This window comes from Coenobita brevimanus, chromosome 5 (assembly GCF_032717465.1).
Source record: "Coenobita brevimanus isolate Jiangsu-jjx chromosome 5, ASM3271746v2, whole genome shotgun sequence".
Lineage (NCBI taxonomy): Eukaryota > Metazoa > Arthropoda > Malacostraca > Decapoda > Coenobitidae > Coenobita > Coenobita brevimanus.
Window position 1 is genome coordinate 1791934 of NC_136958.1, and position 21122 is coordinate 1813055.

Here is a 21122-nt window from a genome sequence, read left to right on the forward strand (position 1 = left end):
GAGTACCTACATATTCTCCCTTCATCCCTACCTACATGCTCTCCCTCCTTTTATCTCTCCCTACATATTCTTCCTCCCTGCTTCCGTCCCTTTAAATTCTCCCTCTTTTTCACCCTCAAAATTCTCCATCCTTTCATCCCTCCGTACATAATCTCCCTCCTTCATCACTACCTACGTATTCTCCCTTTCTACTTCCCTCCCGACATATTCTCCCTCCCCTCCTCCTCCTCTCCATATTCTCCCTCCCTGCTTCCATACATATTCTCCCTCCCTGCCCTCCTTCCTCCGTATTCTCCTTGCCTACGTCCCTCCCCAGGTATTCTCCCTCTCCGCCTCCCTCCCTGCCTTTTCTCCCTCCCCTCCTCCCACCCTACATATCCTCCCTCCCTTCTTCCGTACCCGCGTATTCTCCCTCCCTTCATAAAGTACTTACATATTCTCCCTCCCTACTTCCCTACCTTCATGCTCTCCTTCCCTTTATCACTTCTTACACATTCTCCCTCCCTGCCTCTCTCCCTTTAGATTCTCCCTCCTTGCCTCCCTCCAAATTTTTTCTCCTTTCATTCCTCCCTACATGATCTCCCTGCCTTCATCAGTGCCTACATATTCTCCCTTCCTGCTTCCCTCCCGAAGTATTCTCCCTCCCTGTCTTCCTCACTACATATTCTCCCTCCCTGCGTCCCTCTCCACATTCTCTCCCTGCCTCCCTCCCTTCATATTCTCCCTTTCTGCCTCCCTACCTACATATTCTCCCTCCCTTCCCAACATGCGTATTCTCCCTTCTTGCGTAAACTTATGCTCACTTTCTATTTAGTCCCTCCCTTGTTACAGTTTCTCCCTTTCTCATTCGCCTTCCGCATAATCTCCCTGTCTCCCTCCTAATATATTCTCCCTCCCTGCATAATCTGTCTTTCACACTCAGTCAAAATTTTCCCTCCCTTTTTCCCTATATATTCTTTCCACTCCTGTTTATCACCCTTTCTCCCTTCATCTCTGTCTTTCCATTCTCCCTGCCTCCCCTCCTAAATAATCTCCCATGCTCCCTCCCTTCCCAAATATTCTCCCTTCGTACACACTCTTTCCAACTCTCCCTCCCTCCCTCCCTCCATACCCATCACTCTCACTGTTCCCTCTCTAAATACTCTCCCTTCTCATAGTTCTCGTCCTAATATTCTCCCTGCCTCTCTCCCTACACATTCTCCCAACTCCCCCTCCCTACACATTATACCTCCCTGTCCCTCATTCAGCCTTCCCTCCCTCCCTCCCAACACATTTACCTCCCTTCTTATACATTCAACCTCCTTCTCCCTCCTACAGTTTAGCTCCCTCCCCCTCCTGCCACTTCTACCTCCTTCTCTCCCTACCCATTCTACCCCCTTCCCTCCCTACCCATTCTACCCCCGTCCCTCCCTACCCATTCTACCCCCGTGCCTCCCTACCCATTCTACCCCCTTCCCTCCCTACATTTCTATCCCTCTTCCATCCTGCATATTCTGCCTCCCCTCCCTTCCAAATCTAGCAGCTTCCCTTCTCCATGTCCATCACTTCCCCTCCCTCCCCTGGCCAGTTCACATTACACCCTCAGTAAATATTCTCCCTCCATGTCAGCCTCCCTCTCTCCCTCACTTCCCATTCTCCCTTGCTCCCTTCTTCCCCATTCTCTTTGGTTCCCTCCCCCTTCCCCATTCTCCCTCTTTCTCTTCAACTTCCCCATTCATTCTCGTTCCTACCCTCTCTGTACTCTCTCTCTCTCTCTCTCTCTCTGTTCTCCCTTCCTCTCCTCCCTCGCTCCCTTCCTCCCCGTCTCCCTCGCTCCCTCCCAATTCTCGCTCTGTACATAATCTCTCTCCGTTCCCGGCCGTCTCCCCACAGACCCGAGATCAAAGGCTGCTCTGGTAAAACAGTGTAATAAGATGTTAGCATTCGGTGTCTCCCTTCCTCCCCTCTCTCCCTGGATTGGGGGGAAGGGAGAGAGAGAGAGAGAGAGGATAGGATGAAAAGCATAAGGCATTGTCGGAAGATGTTAACTGTGTGTGTGTGTGTGTGTGTGTGAGAGAGAGAGAGAGAGAGAGAGAGAGAGAGAAAGATGAAAAGCACAAGGCATTGTCGGAAGATGTTAGCCCTGTGTATGTGTGTGTGTGTGTGTTTGTGTGTGTGTGAGAGAGAGAGAGAGAGAGAGAGAGAGAGAGAGAGAGAGGAAAATAAAAGAGAAATAAGGAAGGGTTCATTGAGAAAGAGATGGAGAAAGTGAAAGGTTGAGAGAGGAGGGAGGGAAGAAGCAAATGGGAGAGGGAAGGAAGGAAGGAAGGAAGGAAGGGAGGGAGGAAGAGTAGGAAGTAGGAAGGAAGATGAAATAAGGAACAAGGAGGAAAGGTCAGGTATCAGGTAACAGGAATGAAGATAGGAAGAAAGGGAAAGAGAGTGAGAGTGATGAAGGGGAGGAGAGAGAGCGAATGAGTGAGAAAGATAAGATGCTCGTAAATACAAAATAAAACGAGATCAAGACTAATGCATCTGGTGGAGAGAGATAAGGGCAGGCCATGAGAGAGAGAGAGAGAGAGAGAGAGAGAGAGTGAGAATATTGAGTTGGAGAATGAGTGGGATACTGGGTAATAATTTGTAAGATAATGAGTTAATAATTTAGTGCTGATGAGTAAGTGAGAGGTTATTGAGCCCGAGTGAGTAACTGACAAGAAGTTATCGTCCATATAATCTCTCTCTCTCTCTCTCTCTCTCTCTCTCTCTCGTCCCATTAGGAACGTAGGGACCCTGGGCCAGGCTATTTAATCCCGACATTTAGGCCGAAAGTTACCAGTCTCTCTTTCCATCGTGGCCGTATGTATAATAATAATAATAATAATAATAATAATAATAATGATAATAATAATAAAAATAATAATAATAATAACACCTTGATTCTAAACCCTTAGAGGCCCCATTCGTTTGGACCGCCGTAATCCACATGACCACTAGGCGTCCTTTCATTATATGGTTACCACCCAGCGTAATAAATTGTTTCCTGGGTTACACGAAACCATTGGACTTGTCACTTGGTGTAGAGTTACCTGAAGGCAGCACTTCATCGAGTGAGTGGACCGCTCAGACTGAATGAAAGAAGTGATGATTTTATTGAGTGAATGAATGGGGGAGGGAAAGTGAGCAGAAGAATGATCAGGTGAGAATGGAAATGAAATAAAGGAATTGGAAGAAATACGGGGCTTGGCGAGGTGGGCAGAAGGTATAACACGGACAGAATGAGAGAGAGAGAGCGAGAGAGAGAGAGGAGGGGGGGGTGACTCAATTACCTTCACCAACTACATCATTTTTCGGTACAAATTCACACATCTCCTGTTGGTTTGGACAGTGTGGCACAACAGAATGACACTTCAGATAAAGGGCAGTGTTATGAGTGCAAATGACTAAATTAGTTTAACAATTTCGGGGTCATTTGTAACTGCCTGTGTCATGTCGAGTTCAGTGACATGTCTTTTCAGGTGTAACTCCATTTTGACATTTAGTGAAGGACTATACGGTGCCCCCCTCCTCTTTTTTTTTTTTTTTCCCAACCCCCAAACGATTTCATTCAACTGAGAAAAACTCCTGCTCTCCAAAGACTTGTGTGTTTTATTTCTACGCAATAAGGTGTATGATACTGACAACTTAATCTATACTGTATTTCTACGTTGGATATAGAAAGAAAAACAGGAAAAATAAAATTAATACTTTATCTTAGTGAAGTGCGGGAAAATCGTTATGCACCCTCAGTCCAGCGATGCGATTTTTCACTTGACAACCACCGGACGATTTTACTCAGTTTGGGAGGGACTTCGCCAACTGGATGGGTCAGATGTGGCTTTCATGTAACGTCTTGAGTGCTCGTGATCAGTGAATTTTTTGTAAAAATTGTCTCGTGGTAGCAAGACTGAAATACGAAAACTTTACCCCCAAAAATGCTCTACCAACGCTGTAGTAGTAGTAGTAGTCGCAACTCCAGGCTCATCTGAACGTGATCCCGGTGAACTGTAGACTGGAGTTGTCCGTCCGCAGTCCATCGTCTTTTCGGAGGATAGGGAGGGATGTTTCTATAACCTGGCAGCTCCATTGCCCGATTATACCGGTAACTGCACATGAAGGCATCCCTCACCAGGTGTGAAAGATTTTTTTTTTTTTGCACAGTGGCGGTGGATGTATTTCATTTTAATCTTGCCATCTCCTGACGATTTTATTCAGCTTGGGATAAATTCAGAATATAGGGGGTTAGATATACTAGTACCCATAATAAACCCCTTAATACGAGAGACCTTTGTTGAGTTGCAGAAAATCGTCTAGCGTGAATTGGCCGAAAAGGACGTCACCTGGATATAATTAACCCTTTGACTACGTATGGCTTGTGTTTTCAGAATTAAATCGTCTACGGGTAGTTGGAATATAACACTGGAACACTACCACTGCGGTGAAGGGGACAGCGTGATAGTTTTTACCTGTGACGTAACACCAGGTAAATGAGAGCAACACAGTCTCATCTTGGTGTTATGGGAGAAAAATTTTATTATTGTTGGATATGACTTTTGTTGTTGGAAAAAAAGTTGGTGGTGGTGGTGGAGAAAATGTTGTTGTTGTTGGGAGAAAATTTTGTTGTTGTTGGAGAAGATTTTGCTGTTGTTGTTGCTGGATAAAATTTTGTTGTTGTTGTTGGAGAAAATTTTGCTGTTGGATAAAATTTTGCTGTTGTTGTTGTTGGATAAAATTTTGTTGTTGTTGTTAGAGAAAATCTTGTTGTTGTTGTTGGATAAAAGTTTGTTGTTGTTGTTGAAGAAAATCGTTGTTGTTGTTGTTGTTGTTGGAGAAAATTTTGTTGTAGCTGTTGGATTATTTTTGTTGTTGGAGAAAATTTTAAAATATATACATTCACTCCGCTCAGACCTTTAATCCTGGAGCAATCATTTTCACAGGGTGTACTATCATGCCAGCCACCCACCGCCCACCAACATTTCGGCCTATCCCACCCACTCCTTTGCACACCACGCCCATTTCCATACCCTTTCCAGCCCATTCCACCAATTCCTTTGCTCACCACGCCCATTTCCTTACCCCCTGCAGCCCATCCCACCCATTCCTTTGTTCACCACGCCCGTTTCCTTACCCCTTCCAGCCCATCCCACCCATTCCTTTGCTTACTACGCCCATTTCCTTACCCTTTCCAGCCCATTCCACCCATTCCTTTGCTCACCACGCCCATTTCCTTACCCCCTCCAGCCTATCCCACCCATTCCTTTGCTCACCACGACCATTTACATACCTCCTCCAGCCCATCCCACCCACTCCTTTGCATACAGCGTCCATTTCCTTACCTCCTCCAGCCCATCCCACCCATTCCTTTGCTCATTACGCCCATTTCCTTACCCCTTCCAGCCCATCCCACCCATTCCTCTGCTCACCAAGCCCATTTCCTTACCCCTTTCAGCCCATCCCACCCATTCCTTTGCTCACCACGCCCATTTCCATACCCCTTCCAGCCCATTTCACCCATTCTTTTGCTCACCACACCCATTTCCATACCCTTTCCAGCCCATTCCACCCATTCCTTTGCTCACCACGCCCATTTCCTATCCCTCTTCCCCTTTTTTCGCGAGTTCATGCCGCGATGCCTATCACACTGTCGACGAACGCACTTGTCAACCCTTCCATTGCGTACGAATTTTGTTGAATGAAATCGTCAGCGGAGAGTAGATGAATAAAATCGTCTGGTATCAGCAAGTAGACCAAAGGACGTCATCGCACTGAAGAGATTAATCTATAGTCTTTAACCCCTTCAGTTCAGTTACTTATTTTCTTAGTCTATTCATGTTTTCATCAGACGATTTTATTCATCTTAAGATTTTTCGAACTGGAGGGGTTAGCTTTAGATATAGCCTTAAGTAACTCCTTCACTGCGAATCCTTCCTAAGTAATAAAAAAAAGTACAGAGAAGGAAAAATAATTCATTCATTCATCGATTTTTTCCTCATCCCTTTCTGTCTGCCCCATATTATTATTATTATTATTATTATTACTAGTACTGTCAGACTTAAAGGTTAAATTGTCATATCTTTTTCATGAAGTCAAGAGAATCATATCCAAAAATTTTTTATCATGGTCTTTCCATTAGATTTCACACACACACACACACACACACACACACACACACACACACACACACACACACACACACACACAGACGGAAAGACAGGCGGGATGGAGCATAACCCCCTTTTACCATCTGTGGCGGAAGTAATGGAAGTAAATTCTCTCTCTCTCTCTCTCTCTCTCTCTCTCACACACACACACACACACACACACACACACACACACACACACACACACACACACACACACACACACACACACACACACACACACAGCCGTATATGCACACTTCCTCATTCTCCTTCCTCATCTCACTTCCCTTTACATCTGATCCTCCCCCGTCTCTCTCTCTCCCTCCCTTCCTCCCTCCCTGTCGCCTTTCATTCTTACTAGTCCCCTCTCACCTCCCCTCTCCCTCTTTTTCTCTCTCCGTCTTACCATACCTCCTTCCCTCTCCTCTCCCCCTCCTCCCCCTTCCCTCCCTTACTTTTCTCCCATTCTCATTTGTCCCTCCCTCCCCTTTCTTTCCCCCTTTCTCCCTCATTTCCCTTCCCTCCCTTTCTTCTAATTTCCTTTCTTGCATACTTCTCTCCCTACCTTCTCCTTTCTCCCTTCTGCCTCCTCCCTTTCTCATCCCCTCCTGTAGCTTTCCACTTCGCATCCCTTTCCCTCCCCTTCCCTTCGTTCTCCCTCCTCCCTCCTCGTCCCATCCCTCCCCTCCCCTTCCTCTTCCCCTCCTCTTTTCCTCCACTATCTTTCTGCAACTTGTCTTGCTTTCCTTCCCCTCCTTACTCCTCCTCCCCCCCATCTCCCTCCCCCCTGCCTAAACCTTCTTCCTCCGTATTACCTCCCCTTAAGCCCTGAGGGGTTGGGGGGAGGGAGGCTTGATGATATTGGAGGTGGTCTGGTTGGTAAGTCTCTGGCCGGAGGAAGAGGGGGAGGGGACCATTGGGAGCGGGAGGGTAAGGGGGAGGGAGAATAGAGGGGGAAGGAGAGAAAGAGAGAGGCAAGGAAGAGTGAAAGGAAGAAGGAGAGGGTTGGGGGCGGAGGAGGGAAAGGGAAGGGGAAAGAGGGGAGTAGTGGATAATAATGAGGAGGGGGAAGAGGGAAGAAGGGGAGGAATAGGGAGGAGGGAAAGAGGGGGGGAGGGAGGGGGGTTAGAATCGAGTCTGACCTCAGTGAATAGGATGTATGTGTATGTGATTGTCACTGGGAGTGGACGTGTGTGTGTGTGTGTGTGTGTGTGTGTGTGTGTGTGTGTGAGAGAGAGAGAGAGAGAGAGATTGAATGCGTGTGGCGGGTCTCGTGTGTGTGTGTGTGTGTGTGTGTGTGTGTGTGTGTGTGTGTGTGTGTGTGAGCATATGAAGGGGTAGAAGAGAAAATGATAGTTCAAAAGTGAGCTTAAAGAGGAAGTACCTGAAGTAAAAGAGAAATTAAAGAAAAATACTGACTAGGAGTGGATGGAAGAGAAATGGATGGAAGGAGGAGGAAAGACTGAGAAGAAGATAAGAAGACAAACTAGGAGAGCATATAGGACGGTTGTTGGAGGGTAGATTACAACTATGATATCTGTTTTGTGAGAGTAAGGGAAGGGTATCAGAGGGTGTGTGTGTGTGTGTGTGTGTGTGTGTGTGTGTGTGAGAGAGAGAGAGAGAGAGAGAGAGATTCAAAAGAAATTATCACTGAAACTGTAAGGAATGATAGAGGAAAATGAGAAAGAAGAATATTAAGAGAAATCAAGAGAAGCAGACACTAGTAAATGTAATTCATCCTGTTTTAATAGGAAATAGGATGATGATGATCGTCATCATATGAATGACAGTGATGATAATGATAAATAATATTAACGATGATGATAAAAATAATAACTTTAATAATAATAATAATAATAATAATAATAATAATAATAATGACGATGATGAAGTTAAGCTGAAAAAACAAAAAATAAAAAGAGAAAATAATACAATAGAACTAAGGAAATTAAGAGAATGAAGGCCAATGAGAAGGTACATTAAAATAACAAGAAATATTATATATATGAGGAAGTGGAAGACAAATTTATAAAGGCTGAAAATGCGAATGAGGAAGTAAGGTATAACAAATGACGTGAAAAACAGAAGCCATTTTGATAACCGAGGGAGATAGTGAAGGAAGGAAAAGAGGAAGAGGAGGAGGGGGGGGAGGGGCTGGAGGGGGAGGGAAGGAGAAGGTGAGGGAGGAGGAAGTGGAGATTGGAGAAATAAAAACTATGTGTAACAGTCATAAAATTAGGGATATGAAAGAAATAGAGGGAAAGAAAGTAATAAAAGATAGCATGCCACTAAAATTCCGCCAGATCCACGACACATCATGCTCTCTCAGCTCTAAAATCAAAGCCCGGCAGGAAACAGTGAGAATCAGCGCTTTGGAGAATTGGTTAGAGCGGTGGGTTTGAGGTCATTGTTGTCGCGGGTTCGATCCATGCTTTTGCAGGGTAGAACTTACGGATTTTATCTCGGTATCAGTATGTTCTCTGCTCGACCATATTTGCCCCCACTGACCCCTTCTACAAACACCCCAATTAACACCATAACACAAGGTCTGAATGTCATATCCCTAGCTTACCAGAAGAGAGATGGCATGTTACACTCTTTTCACCTTAACTTGGCCCAGATTTTTGTCATTTTGTGGCTTATTTTGCATAGTTCTTTAAGGGAAATAGTTCTGCTGCTTTACATTCGTTTTATAACACTTCTTTGTGACTGGTATCATATTTTATTGCTTATTTCTTGCCGCAACTTTAGCATTCTAGATGGAGAGAGGACAATTTTAGGCCAAGGTAGAGTAAAAGGAGTACAGTGCCCAAGAGCCAAGCGAGGTGTGAAGGGAGCTGAAAGTCGTCTCTCTGTTGGTGTGTCGTAGGGGAAAGAGACAGGACGTAGGGAACTTACTGCCTATCATGTGCCCAGAGTTAAGTACGTAAAATCAAGTAATTATTTATCTCTTACATGTCACTTTTAGGCATTCTGTTATTTTTATTTTCCATTTTTCCTGAATAATGTTTTGGATTTTTTGTTTTATGTGTGCGTAATCCGGATATAATAACTCTTGTCTGTTGAAAAATGAACTAATTTTCCGGTTCATCAGAGCTGGTATACTTCATTTACATATTTTAGTCTACGAAGAATGGGGACGGGAGAGAGAGAGAGAGAGAGAGATGATGGTAAAAGTTGTCAACGTCGGAAGATAGATAGATAGATATACGGAGAGAGAGAGAGGGAAGGGATGATGATGAAAAAGTTGTCAGCGTGGGAAAGGAGAGAGAGAGAGAGAGAGAGAGAGAGGAGGGGGGAAAGGAAATGGAAATGAGAGAAGAAAGAGAGGGAAAATTAAAAGAAGGGAGAAGTAGGGAAACAGGAGAAGGGAGAGAGAACGAAGGAGAAAAAGGGGGGGGGGACAGGGAAAGGGTAGAGGGGGGGAGAGGAGCAAGAGGTGAAAGGGAAAGAGGAGAAAGAGGACTGGAACGGGCGAGAGAGAGGAGGAGAGGGATAGGGGGGAGAAGGGAGAGAGGAGGAGGACAGGATGCTGGGAGGGAGAAAACTACTATAGGGCAAATAAGGGGAGTAGGAATAGGAACAGAGGGGAGGGAAAAGGAAAATGAAGGGAAACAGATGAAGGAGAGCGAGTGAGAGGAGGAGGAAGAATGAATAATGGATGAAAGAAGAGAGGGGTGAGAAGGAGATGAATAAGAAAAGAGAGGAACACTGAGAGAAGTGGGTGGAGATGAGGAAGGAGAAAGTAAGAAAGTAGAAGAGGAAGGAAGATAAGATGGTAGGTGAGATTGCTTTGTGAATGTACCTGGCTAACTGTGTGTGTGTGTGTAATTCACCGGGTCGGTCAGGATCACTTGATGGTCGTGATCGTCAGCTTTTACCCTCCCGGAAGGGAGCTGAGAGCTTATATAGTCCGATCTAAGGGCAAGGCTGTGACCTTCACACACCCACACACCCGTCCCCATGCTCAAGGGGGACAGTAACCACCCACTTCGTCAGTGAAACTTTTCGCAACCTGAGCGAGGCGCGAACTCCCGTCTACCAGATGGCAAGCGAGAACGTTACCACTGCACCGGTGTGTGTGTGTGTGTGTGTGTGTGTGAGAAAGAGAGAGAGAGAGAGAGAGAGAGAGAGAGAGAGAGAGAGAGAGAGAGAGAGAGAGAGAGACGGCAAGAGAAAGGAGAGATGGAGGAGGGAGGAGAGAAGTGGAGCAAAAGAGTGAGGACAGCATTCAAGGAAGGAGAGGGGGAGGGAGGAAGGAAAGAGTGGCAAGGGAGGGGAGGGAGGGAGAGAGAATAAGAGGGGGAGGGAGGGGGGAGAGGGGGAAGATTAGGTGAATGTGGAAAGAAAGAGACTGTGGGATACAATGGCGGAAATGAGAGCAAGAGTGAGAGGGAGAGAAAGGGAGGGAGGGGGGGTTGAGAGAAAAAGTTAGAGGAAGGCCAATTAGGAGGAAGCGTGGACGATATTGAGAGAGAGAGAGAGAGAGAGCGAGAGAGAGACTTTCATGTAATTACTTTTTTCGTGATGTGCGGTTTTCCATGCTCTTTTTTTTTATTTATTTAGACTTTTGTTTTACTTTGTGGATATATTTATAAATGTTGATATTAATTCTGTCGGTCATCACACACATTACACGATCTCTGTCTGTCTGTCTGTCTGTCTCTCTCTCTCTCTCAATTACTATTATTATTATTATTATTATTATTATTATTATGATTATCATTATTATGATGATGATTATTATGATGATGATTATTATTACTGCTACTACTACTACTACTACTACTATATACTGTTTTCTTCATCGTCGTCGTCGTTGTTTTTTTTTCTTCGTTTTATTCATATTCTTCCCTGCTGACGAAGGCATAATATATCACCTGCTGTATTACATGCGTCACAGGTGAGCTGAATACGTAAGCGAGAGAGAGAGAGAGAGAGAGAGAGAGAGAGAGAGAGAGAGAGAGAGAGGTGGGAGGGGGGAAATGAGGGATGGAGGGGGTGTTAAGAAATACGATCAGAAAAGGAGAGAGAGAGAGAGAGAGAGAGAGAGAGAGAGAGAGAGAGAGAGAGAGAGAGAGAGAGAGAGAGAGAGACGATCAAAGAAGATAAATAAAGGTGAGAAACGATACAAAATAAAACAGGTGAGAAAAAGTTTGCTAATAATAAAGGAATAATAAAACTGAAACACGGGAGGCAACGATAAAGGAAGGAGAAGTAAAGGAAGAAAATAAAGTAAAAGGAATTGTAGTGGAGATAGGAACAAGGAAATAGGAACTGTGGCAAAGAGGAAGGAGAGAAGGACGTTAAAAGGGACAGGTAAATTAGGCTCGTCAGTCAGATCACGTAATTTCAGTAGATATGGCAGCATCTCTAGAAGCGGCCCTTTCGGTCTCCCCTTCACTAACAATTTTCGGACGCGAGATGCTTCAGTCACGTATGCTATAAGAAATTTAGCGAAGTCATACCACACCACTCCACACTACACTACACTACACGACACCACACCACACCACACCACACCACACCACACCAACCTCCCTACACCACACCCCACCAATGACGCTAACCGAAGGGCCCTGAAGCTCCCGCATCTTGTACTTATTTAACGTTTATTGTAACCATCTCCTTATAGTTGTATTTAAATTAGCATGGGAATTTTTGAACAGGAGGGATTAGATATAACCTTCAGTAACCTCATCTATACGCATTTTACTCTGACTTGGCCTAAAATTGATTCTCTCTCTCTCTCTCTCTCTCTCTCTCTCTCTCTCTCTCTCTCTCTCTCTCTCTCTCTCTCTCTCTCTCTCTCAGCTGTAACAAGAAAATAGCACTATTTTTCTGTTACTAGTCACGAAAAAGTTCAATGGAAAGGAGGTAGAGCCGTAGCATTGTCTTTCTGCCAATGAGCTTCGTGAAATAAGCTTGAAATGGACGAACATCTTGGGTAAATAAAGGTAAAAAAGTGTATTATGGGGGATTTGGTCTGCTGAATAAAATCGTCTGGTAGCAGCAGGAATAAAGGAAAGTACGTAATTAAAGAGAAGCATAAGAAAGAAAAAAAAGAAAGAAAAGGAGGGAAAGCACGACGAGAGAGAAACGAAGAGGTGGAAAAGGAAGAGAAGAAAAGCGAAAGTGAAAAGAAGAAAGGAGAGGAGAGGAGAGAAGGGAAGGGGAGAGACAAGAGGAAAAGATAGATTAAGAGAAAGAGAGGAGAAGGGAGTGGGAGAATTACGAGGAAACAATGGAAATAGAAACAGAAACATCGAAATTAGGAAGAGGAAGAAGAGAACGTGAAAGGAGAAAAAATACGATGCAAAACTTACCAAAAGTGAAGGAAAAGGAAACAGAAGGCGAAGAAAATTTAAGAAAGGTGGAGATTAAAGAAAAAGAGGAAAACGAGGGTAGAGAATGCAAGAGGAGAGGGAGAATGAGAGATGAGTAGAAGAAGAAGGAGAAGCAGAAGAAGGTAATGGTGGACGGACGATGATGGTGGTGATGATGGTGGTAATGACTGTGTTGATGATGATAATGATGATGATGTGATAATTATTCTGATGATCATGATGAATAAGGGGAAGCAGAAAAAAGATTTACTGAAAGAAAACACTGGTGAAGGAGGAAGCAGGAGGAAGAAATGGGAAGAAAAGAGAAAATGAAAGACTGGAAAATTTGGGCTTACCGGGAGGGGGAAAAAAGTAACAGCGAGTCGGAACGGAGGGGTAAAAACTGAGGGAAAGAAAACAGAAAAAACAAATAATAATACGAGAGTGAGCAATAGAAGAAGTGATAGAATACTATGGAGGAAAAATTAGGACAGGAGCGCGTAAATGAAGATAAAGAAAAGAGTTGAAAATAATCAAGAGAGGAAGAGATAGGAAAGGGAGGAGAAAGGATCAGATGTGACGCACTGAGAGTGAATGAGAAGTAAAAGAAACATTACAGGGAAGAAGAAGTTGAAGAAGAAAGCAAGAGTAACTAAGGAAGGATGCGATAAATGCTCTAGAGTAAAAAGAGACAGGAAAGAGATTAAGAGGGGGAACAGATAAGTAATAATGAAAAAGAAAAGTAAGATGAAGAAAACAGCTTACAGAAACTACCAAGGAAAAAAAGATGAGATACAAGAAAACAGAAGAAGAAGAGACAGTAGATTAAAAAGCAACTGAAAAGGAAACAAAACTGTGCGAAAGGATGTAAAGAAAAACGTAAGGAAATCGGAAGAAGTAAGTCTGGAAGTAAAAAAGAGACAATAATATTAGAAGGAAGAAGACAAGACAATAAAAGAGGAGAGCACAAATGAAGGATAAAAAGGGGAGAAAGAGGAAGAGGAGGAAAACAGGGAACGAAGTGTATTGAAGCAGGAAATTTTAGGGAGCAGGAAGAATGACAGGCAATAGAAGGAAAGGACAAAACTCAAAGAAGTAATATGAGAAGAAAAAAAAGAAGAGGAGGAGGAAGAGAGATAACCAGGAGAATAAAAAATGAAGGTGGGGGGGGGACGATCATGAGATTAGAAAACGAAGAGAGGGCGATCCGAGAGAGAGAGAGAGAGAGAGAGAGAGAGAGAGAGAAAATCAGTATATTAGAAAAATGAAGAAGGCGCGATCAAGAGGAGAAAGCAAAAGGAAGGCAAAGAGAGACGGTAAGTGAGCCAAAGAATGAAGAAGAAGAGAAAAGGGAAGAAAGAGAAGAGAACAGCAAGAATTATAAAAAAAATAAGAGTGTGGGCGGATGGTAAATGATGCATAAGATGAAGAAGAAAAGCCAATAAATGACGGAGAAAACTAATAAGGATGAAGAGAGCAAAGAGAGTGGAAGGGGAGGAGGAAAGAGCGATAGAGGAAAAGAGGAAAGTCAGAGTAAAAATGTAGAACCATAGTCAAGAAAAGGAGGGTGAGAAGAAGAGGAAGAAGAAGAGGAGGAAGCAAAAGAGGAAGAAGAAGAAATGTAATACACGGAGAAACAGATAAGTGAACTAGGAAATTGGAGAAGACTGGGAAAAAGTGAAAGCAAAAAGTCCCAACAGAAACAAGCGGGGGGCAAAAAAAAAAAAAAAGACTGAGAAAGAGAACATCAACAGAGAGAGAGAGAGAGAGAGAGTGAGGAAGATGAGCGTCTGCAAGAATTACCAGGAGTAAGATAAAAAATAGTAGGAGGCGGACAAGAAACGATGAGCGCACTTCGTCTGGCCTTCGGGGGTGAGGAGGGGGAGGTGAGGGGAGAGGGGAGATGGAGTAGGGATGTGGAGGGGGAGGGGGGAAATGGAGTAGGGATCTGAAGGGAGAGGGGAAGATGGGGTAGAGATGTGGAGGGGAAGAGGTAGATCAGGTACGTGTGTGGAGGGAGGAGGATGGAAAGGGGGTAGAAGAGGGGAGAGATGGGAGTCGGAAGGGAGGTGGAGGAGAGTGGAAGGGAGAGGAAGAGGTGGAGGGTGGAAGAGAGGGCGAGAGGAGGAGGCGGAAGGGAGATGGAAGGAAGGAGAGGTTAGGGAATTAGTTTTTTTTCCGTTAATTGTTCTTTTTGAGAAGTGAAAACCTTGAATATGATACATATAGCATAATCAAAGGAATCAGGGAGGTGGGACAGGGAGTTACTGCAAGTCCGCTGGGTTGCTTTGTAATTACTGAATTTTGTGCTTTATGGGGAGGTTGTGAGAACAACGAATTACGATGAAAGATCACTGTAATGAAAAGTATTCTCCTTAATCGACGGAGGTTTACGGCATTGGAGGTAATGATTATATAATTGCTTGCAAACGTTTCCAGTCACAAGGAAAAAGAAGTTTTAGTAGAGTTGTAAACGTTTGGGAGAAGTTGCCGTTAAATGTAGTAAACTGTGATGCAGTACTGACATTTACTACATAGATAGATAGGTATACCGTATATAGATAGATAGATAGTTGGACCTTATATAGATAAATAGATATAGATGTACTGAATATATATATATATATATATATATATATATTTATATATATATATATATATATATATATATATATATATATATATATATATATACACACACACACACACACACACACACACACACACACACACACACACACACACACACACACACACACACACACACACACACACGAGGTCTGTCCGAAAAGAAGTCGAACTTTTTAAACAGTACACCAACTAGCTGGCATAGTGCGATCGCGACGGGAGCGCTGTGTAGTGGCGACTTTGAGCTTTAGTCTAACACTTTCCGCACCACGTCACATCACTTAGTCATCGAAGTGTACGTGCTTGAGTGAACAACCGGGGCTGGTGTGTTTGAGGTCATAGGTGGCACCACGTCGGCTGTGTTGGAATAATCCCGTTACGTTGGCCAGACCACAGTATACATGAGACGTTAAAAAATTTACTGGTGCAACAGTAGACCCCAACCACAGCATTCCCTGTAGTAATTAGAAGTGGAGGCGAGTGTATTTAATATTTATTTAACATTACCTTCACTTACAGGATAAGATTATGTAGTAAAATACCGCTATGTGTCCATTCTTTGTTTTCAATAAATTTGCTTCATAATTTATCTGATCTGCACGACAGGCTTCTCGCTGTTTCCTAACGGCTTCGGCTGGAGGTATTAATGGAAGGGGGAAGCGTTTCTGTTTTATTATCCTTGTCTTAGGCTCATTGACTAGATTCCTGAGTCATACCGTACGGGATAGGTTAACAGGTGTAATACAGAGGGATGCAAAGGAAGGCAGGCAAGCAACAGCCTTACTTTATAATGGAGGCTGAGAGTGTTGATACTGTTACGATTAATCATGTCATGGTTGGGCAAGTCTGATTTTTCACTGCAGCTAACACCACATGATTTCATTGTGCTGGGAGTGAGTCACAGTGCTGAGCAATACTGTGTTTCGATATAGCCGTAAATAAGGAAAATATTCAGCAACTTCTCAAACACTGTAAAAATATGGACGGTCTTTGATACTGTAACTTCCTTATTTACGGCAAAATGGAGACTTACAACTGTACAGCGAGTTACTTGGTATTGTGTCACCGCTGTTATTTTCACGATGTTTTTCTACTTTCAACATGAATAATGCTAGTACTAAAAAAATAATCTGCCGATATTTTCAACTTCCTTGTAGCCCACAACTCGCAAGTGGCCAATTACCTGGGGTCTGTGCAGGTGGGGTGTGTTTTTAACGGTGAAGGTAGGACGTGTTAATAACGGTGAAGGTAGGATGTGTTTATAACTATGTAGGTAGGATGTGTTTATAACTATGTGGGTAGGATGTGTTTATAACTGTGCAGGTAGGATTTGTTAATAACTGTGACGGTAGGATGTGTTAATAACTGAGAAGGTAGGATGTGTTAATAACTGTGAAGGTAGGGTGTGTTAATAACTGTGAAGGTAGAGTATGTTGATAACTGTGAAAGTAGGATGTGTTTATAACGGTGAAGGTAGGATGTGTTTATAACTGTGAAGATAGGATGTGTTAATAACTGTGACGGTAGGATATGTTAATAACCGTGAAGGTAGGATGTGTCTGTATCACTCAAAGGGAATGTGTTTATCAAAATAGTGAAGTTAGTAATGTACCCTATTTCCCACCTTTCTACTTTTTACCTCTTCCTCTGTCATCTAGTATTTAGTTCCCCCCCCCCTTCGCTCTCTCTCTCTCTCTCTCTCTCTCCACACACACACACACACACACACACACACACACACACACATTCGCCCCCTCCCTATCCCTACTATCTCTGATTCTTGCTTCCCCATCTCGACGGTATTTTGAAAGCATTGCTATAGTTTTTTCAGCTTAACTGGGCCCAGATTTTGATCCATTTGCATCTTATTTTCCGTTGCTTAGTGCCAGAAGATATCCGTTTCATAGCACATCTTCGTGACTAGCACCACATTCTAGTGTTAATTTATTGTTAACTGCCCGACATTCACGATAGGTAGAGGGCAGTTTTAGGTCAGGTTGAAGTGAAAGAGTATATGACATCTCCTGTTTACGCATGTTTACGAATGTTGGGTCCAGTCCGTCCAATCACTTTTTTTTTTCTTTTTTTTTTTTTTACTATCCACTTCAGGAGGCTGTACTCTAAGTTACAAGCCTAATGATTCCCTGTAACCCAGGAAACCATTTACAACGAAGTGTGGTAAACATATAACCAGATAACGAGGTAGTGTGTAGAATACTATGGTGTCCCTGTTAACTGAGTGGAGAGAGACGTAAATGCGGCGTGCACCCGGGAACCAAACCTCCACACACACACACACACACACACACACACACACACACACACACACACACACACACACACACACACACACACACACACACACACTCCTGGCCACAACGAGCCGCTATCTGCCGCAAGGGAACTGGTTCATTGCACGGGATGACCCTGCAGGAGGTGGTTGCTTGTCTGCAGATGATGAGTCTTCGCGACCAGACAGTCCCGGATTTACTTAGCATCAGCAGCTTATGTCAGCATCTTTTAATCTCACTTACGCAATTCTGAAATAATCTTTGCTTCCTGTTCATTTAACGTTGCACAAACGCATCTCGAATCCCTGTTTGTCTGTCATCACTGTCTTTGAAATCATCACTAATACATGTCTAATAACTTTTTTGTTTCGCGCTCCTTAAACTTATCACTAAAGCATCTCTAGTTCTGGTTCCTTTATCTTCACCATCTCTCAGCTCATCATTATGCTCTATTCTTTTCACTCCAGTTTGGCTCAGATTTTCGTTTTTTTGTAGCTCATTTCACGTAGCTCATTGGCAGAAAAAGACAACACTACCCCTCGACCTCTTTTCCATTGCATTTCTTCGTGACTGACACTAGTACTCAAGTGTTAATCTGTTTTTACGTCTCAGCATTCAAGATGGAGAGATGGTAGCTTTTGGCCAAGGCTGAGTAAAATGAGTATAACATTACTTACATATCCTTACTGTCTTTTAACCTCTTTAAAACGTTTCTGGTAATAGCTATCCTTCTATGTCTTTTAACTAACCACTGACACATATTTAACCCTTGTTTCTTTGTCTTCACTATCTCTCAGCCCATCCTTAAGACATCTCAAGTGATACCTATAACGTCACCTAACAAGCTTCTGATAATTGCTTTGTTTACATTATCTTCACTATCTGTTCATATCCCTGACACATCTCCAGTATCACTCATTCATCTTTGTCTACAGTCTTTGGAGTTAACACACATCTCGTAACATTCCATCTTCCGTAGCTTCATCCTCTTAGCACATCCGTAGTAAACCTTTGCTTTCCCATCTTCACTGACTCATAACATTGCTAACACATCTCTTGAGACAGCGTCCTCGTTCCTGTAACTTTTAATTTTACCTCTGATCCTAATTCATCTTCTTTATCGTCCAACATTATCACATCTCTAATAGTATTCTTGCATCCGTATGTTATTTATCATTACCAGCACATCTGTGAAAAAAAGCTGTTTTTATAATGTCTGCTCTATTATTTAACTCTGGTAAAATTATACAGTTCCTTCACATTTCTAAGGTTTTTCAGTATCATTAACATACCTCTATAGTGGTATCATTGTCAGACCTTTGCTCTAATTTACGATCATTAACCATCCATCATTCAAAGTTTTCATCAGGAACGTAGGAGTCCGATACTAACCTACTTAGTCCCGACGTTTAAGGCAAAGGTTACCAGCCTCACTCGCCCGTGAGTGGCATTATGTGAGCAGTAAACCCTCAACAATCCCTCAGATGGAGTACCGTAACCTACTGGACCACCAGGCGTCAGTGGTTGTATCGTTACCGCCCAGGAAACTACTTGACTTGTCATTTAATGTAGAGTCACCTGAAGGCATTACTACATCGAGTGCGAGGATGATGGGCGCCCCCACCTATTATCATAAACATGTCTTTAAAATATCATTGCTTCTTTATCATCATTGTCTATTATTAGCATTAACTCATCTGTAATGATTTCCTTGTTTCTTGTCTTTACTATCCTTGTGACACGTCATTAAGGAATTCATTTTCTTAGTATCTTCATAAGCACATCATATTTTTTGCCACACACACACACACACACACACACACACACACACACACACACACACACACACACACACACACACACACACACACACACACACACACACAACCAACTTTCAGACAGAAGTGCTCCAGAATCTCCATAAATAACACACTTCTTGAGTAATCTACGTAAAAATGTTTATACAGTGACCTACGATTATGTCATTGTCGCCAGTTACATGAAAATATTACGCTATATACGAGCATATAAATAACATACTTATATTGCCTCGTGTAGTAAACAACCGTATACTTTTTTTTTTTTACGATATCGTTGGATTCTGTCTTATTTCGTGGGTGTTAAACTAAAGCGACAAAAATGTATGCGAAATTCGTAAAACTTCTGGTATCCGTTTTAGTGCTGGTGATGGTGAAGCGACGCATGGACCAGATCTCCCGGGACAACGAGGCTCTGGTCCAGCAGTATGAGGAACTGGACCGGCTAATACGACAGATCAGTTCCTCACCCCTCCCGCTCTTGCACCAGATTCCACACCCACCGCCCCCTCCGGACATCCTAATTGACGCACCCGGTATGTGGGGTTGGATTCCTTACCTAGGGGCGCTGAGGACCCGTAGCCTGCGAAGGAATGCTGTTCTGGCCCATCGACTGTACTTGGTCGAGGTGCATCCATCTATCCAAGGCGTAATAGATGTAGGTTTGGTGGTGGTTTTTGTACTTCTGTCCTTGCTGATTTGGTGGTTCCTTCCTGGTAAGCGTGGTAAATATGGCGAGATCTCTGCCTTGAACTGGGGTGGGGAGATGCCCGAAGAACACTTGCCTGATTTAAACGAAGAATTTAGGGATGTGTTTTCCAGATCGCGTCCCAGATTGCTTCAGATTCTAGAGACAGAGCATGAATTTCTGGAGGTGCGCCTCAGGATAAGCCCCAAGGTGGAGTTGAAATTAGGTGGAACAAAATTCTCCACTGTGTATGCCTTAGACCCGCGCTACTTCCCTGTCCACCCACCACTCTGCATGAAAATATATTCTCCTGACGAGCTGGGTTATTTACTACACCATCCCAGCGTGCCAGGCCCCCTAAGAGAGGCCACGAATCTTGCGGCATTAGCCAAAGTGCCCGGGTTCCCTCGCGTGGTGGCACTGAATCATGATCCACCGTCCCTCATCATGACCCGACACGACTTTGATCTGCTTCATTAAGTGAAGTCGTCGCAGTCAAGAGGCAACAAACCCAAGATGACCCGTCTGAGCCAGATTATTGCGGTGAGGGAGGCCTGTCGAATGCTGAACAATCTCCACAAGGCCGGCTATTCCCACAATAACATAAGCGCTAAGCACATCAGCGTGAGGGACAGTGGCCTGGATAGCACTGTGGTTCTGCTGGGTGCTCGGTTCGTGTGTCGTTTGGGCGAGTCTGCTTACTCGGCGAGTATGTGTGAAACGCCTCAGGACCGAGAGGACACACGGATCAGAGTCCTGCCCTGGTTGGCCCCTGAGGTCTACACCTCCTGCCGCCCCACCACCCCACAGGGTGATGTGTATAGTTTAGGCTGGGTCATGAGGGAGGTGCTGAGTTGGAACGATAACCTCCAGTTCATAACGGAGGAATGTCTTGGCCCAGAGCAGAACCGACCCAGTGTACCCACCCTCTTCCACGCACTGGATCGCGAGGCCAGACACTTTCTGTGAAACAGTGATTTGGATGAAAAATATTTCAACATTGATGGAGTTACAGCTAATTTTGACCTGTAGCTACGTAACGACTGAAAACTGGACCCAGTTTCATGTATATTTTTTTTACTCAAAATTAGCCAAAAAATAACATGCTGGAGTTTTTTCGTATTCCACGGAATACACTATATTCCTTTTACACATTCAATTGCAATAAACTTTTCTGTATATATATTCTGAGATATCACTGTTACACATGCTAA

The 21122-nt window shown here is 43.7% G+C and overlaps 1 protein-coding gene across 1 annotated transcript; it reads left to right on the top strand.

Annotated features, from left to right (window-relative positions):
* The first annotated feature begins 20424 nt into the window (after nucleotides 1-20424).
* Nucleotides 20425-20877, top strand: LOC145397501 (uncharacterized). Its single transcript, XM_080270570.1, has one exon. It carries the CDS (start codon nucleotides 20425-20427, stop codon nucleotides 20875-20877), a length of 453 nt encoding a protein of 150 aa, XP_080126696.1.
* Nucleotides 20878-21122: the final 245 nt, after the last annotated feature.

Excerpts from the sequence above, each read along its gene's own strand:
- LOC145397501 (XM_080270570.1), top strand. The coding sequence starts at position 20,425 with ATGACCCGTCTGAGCCAGATTATTGCGGTGAGGGAGGCCTGTCGAATG.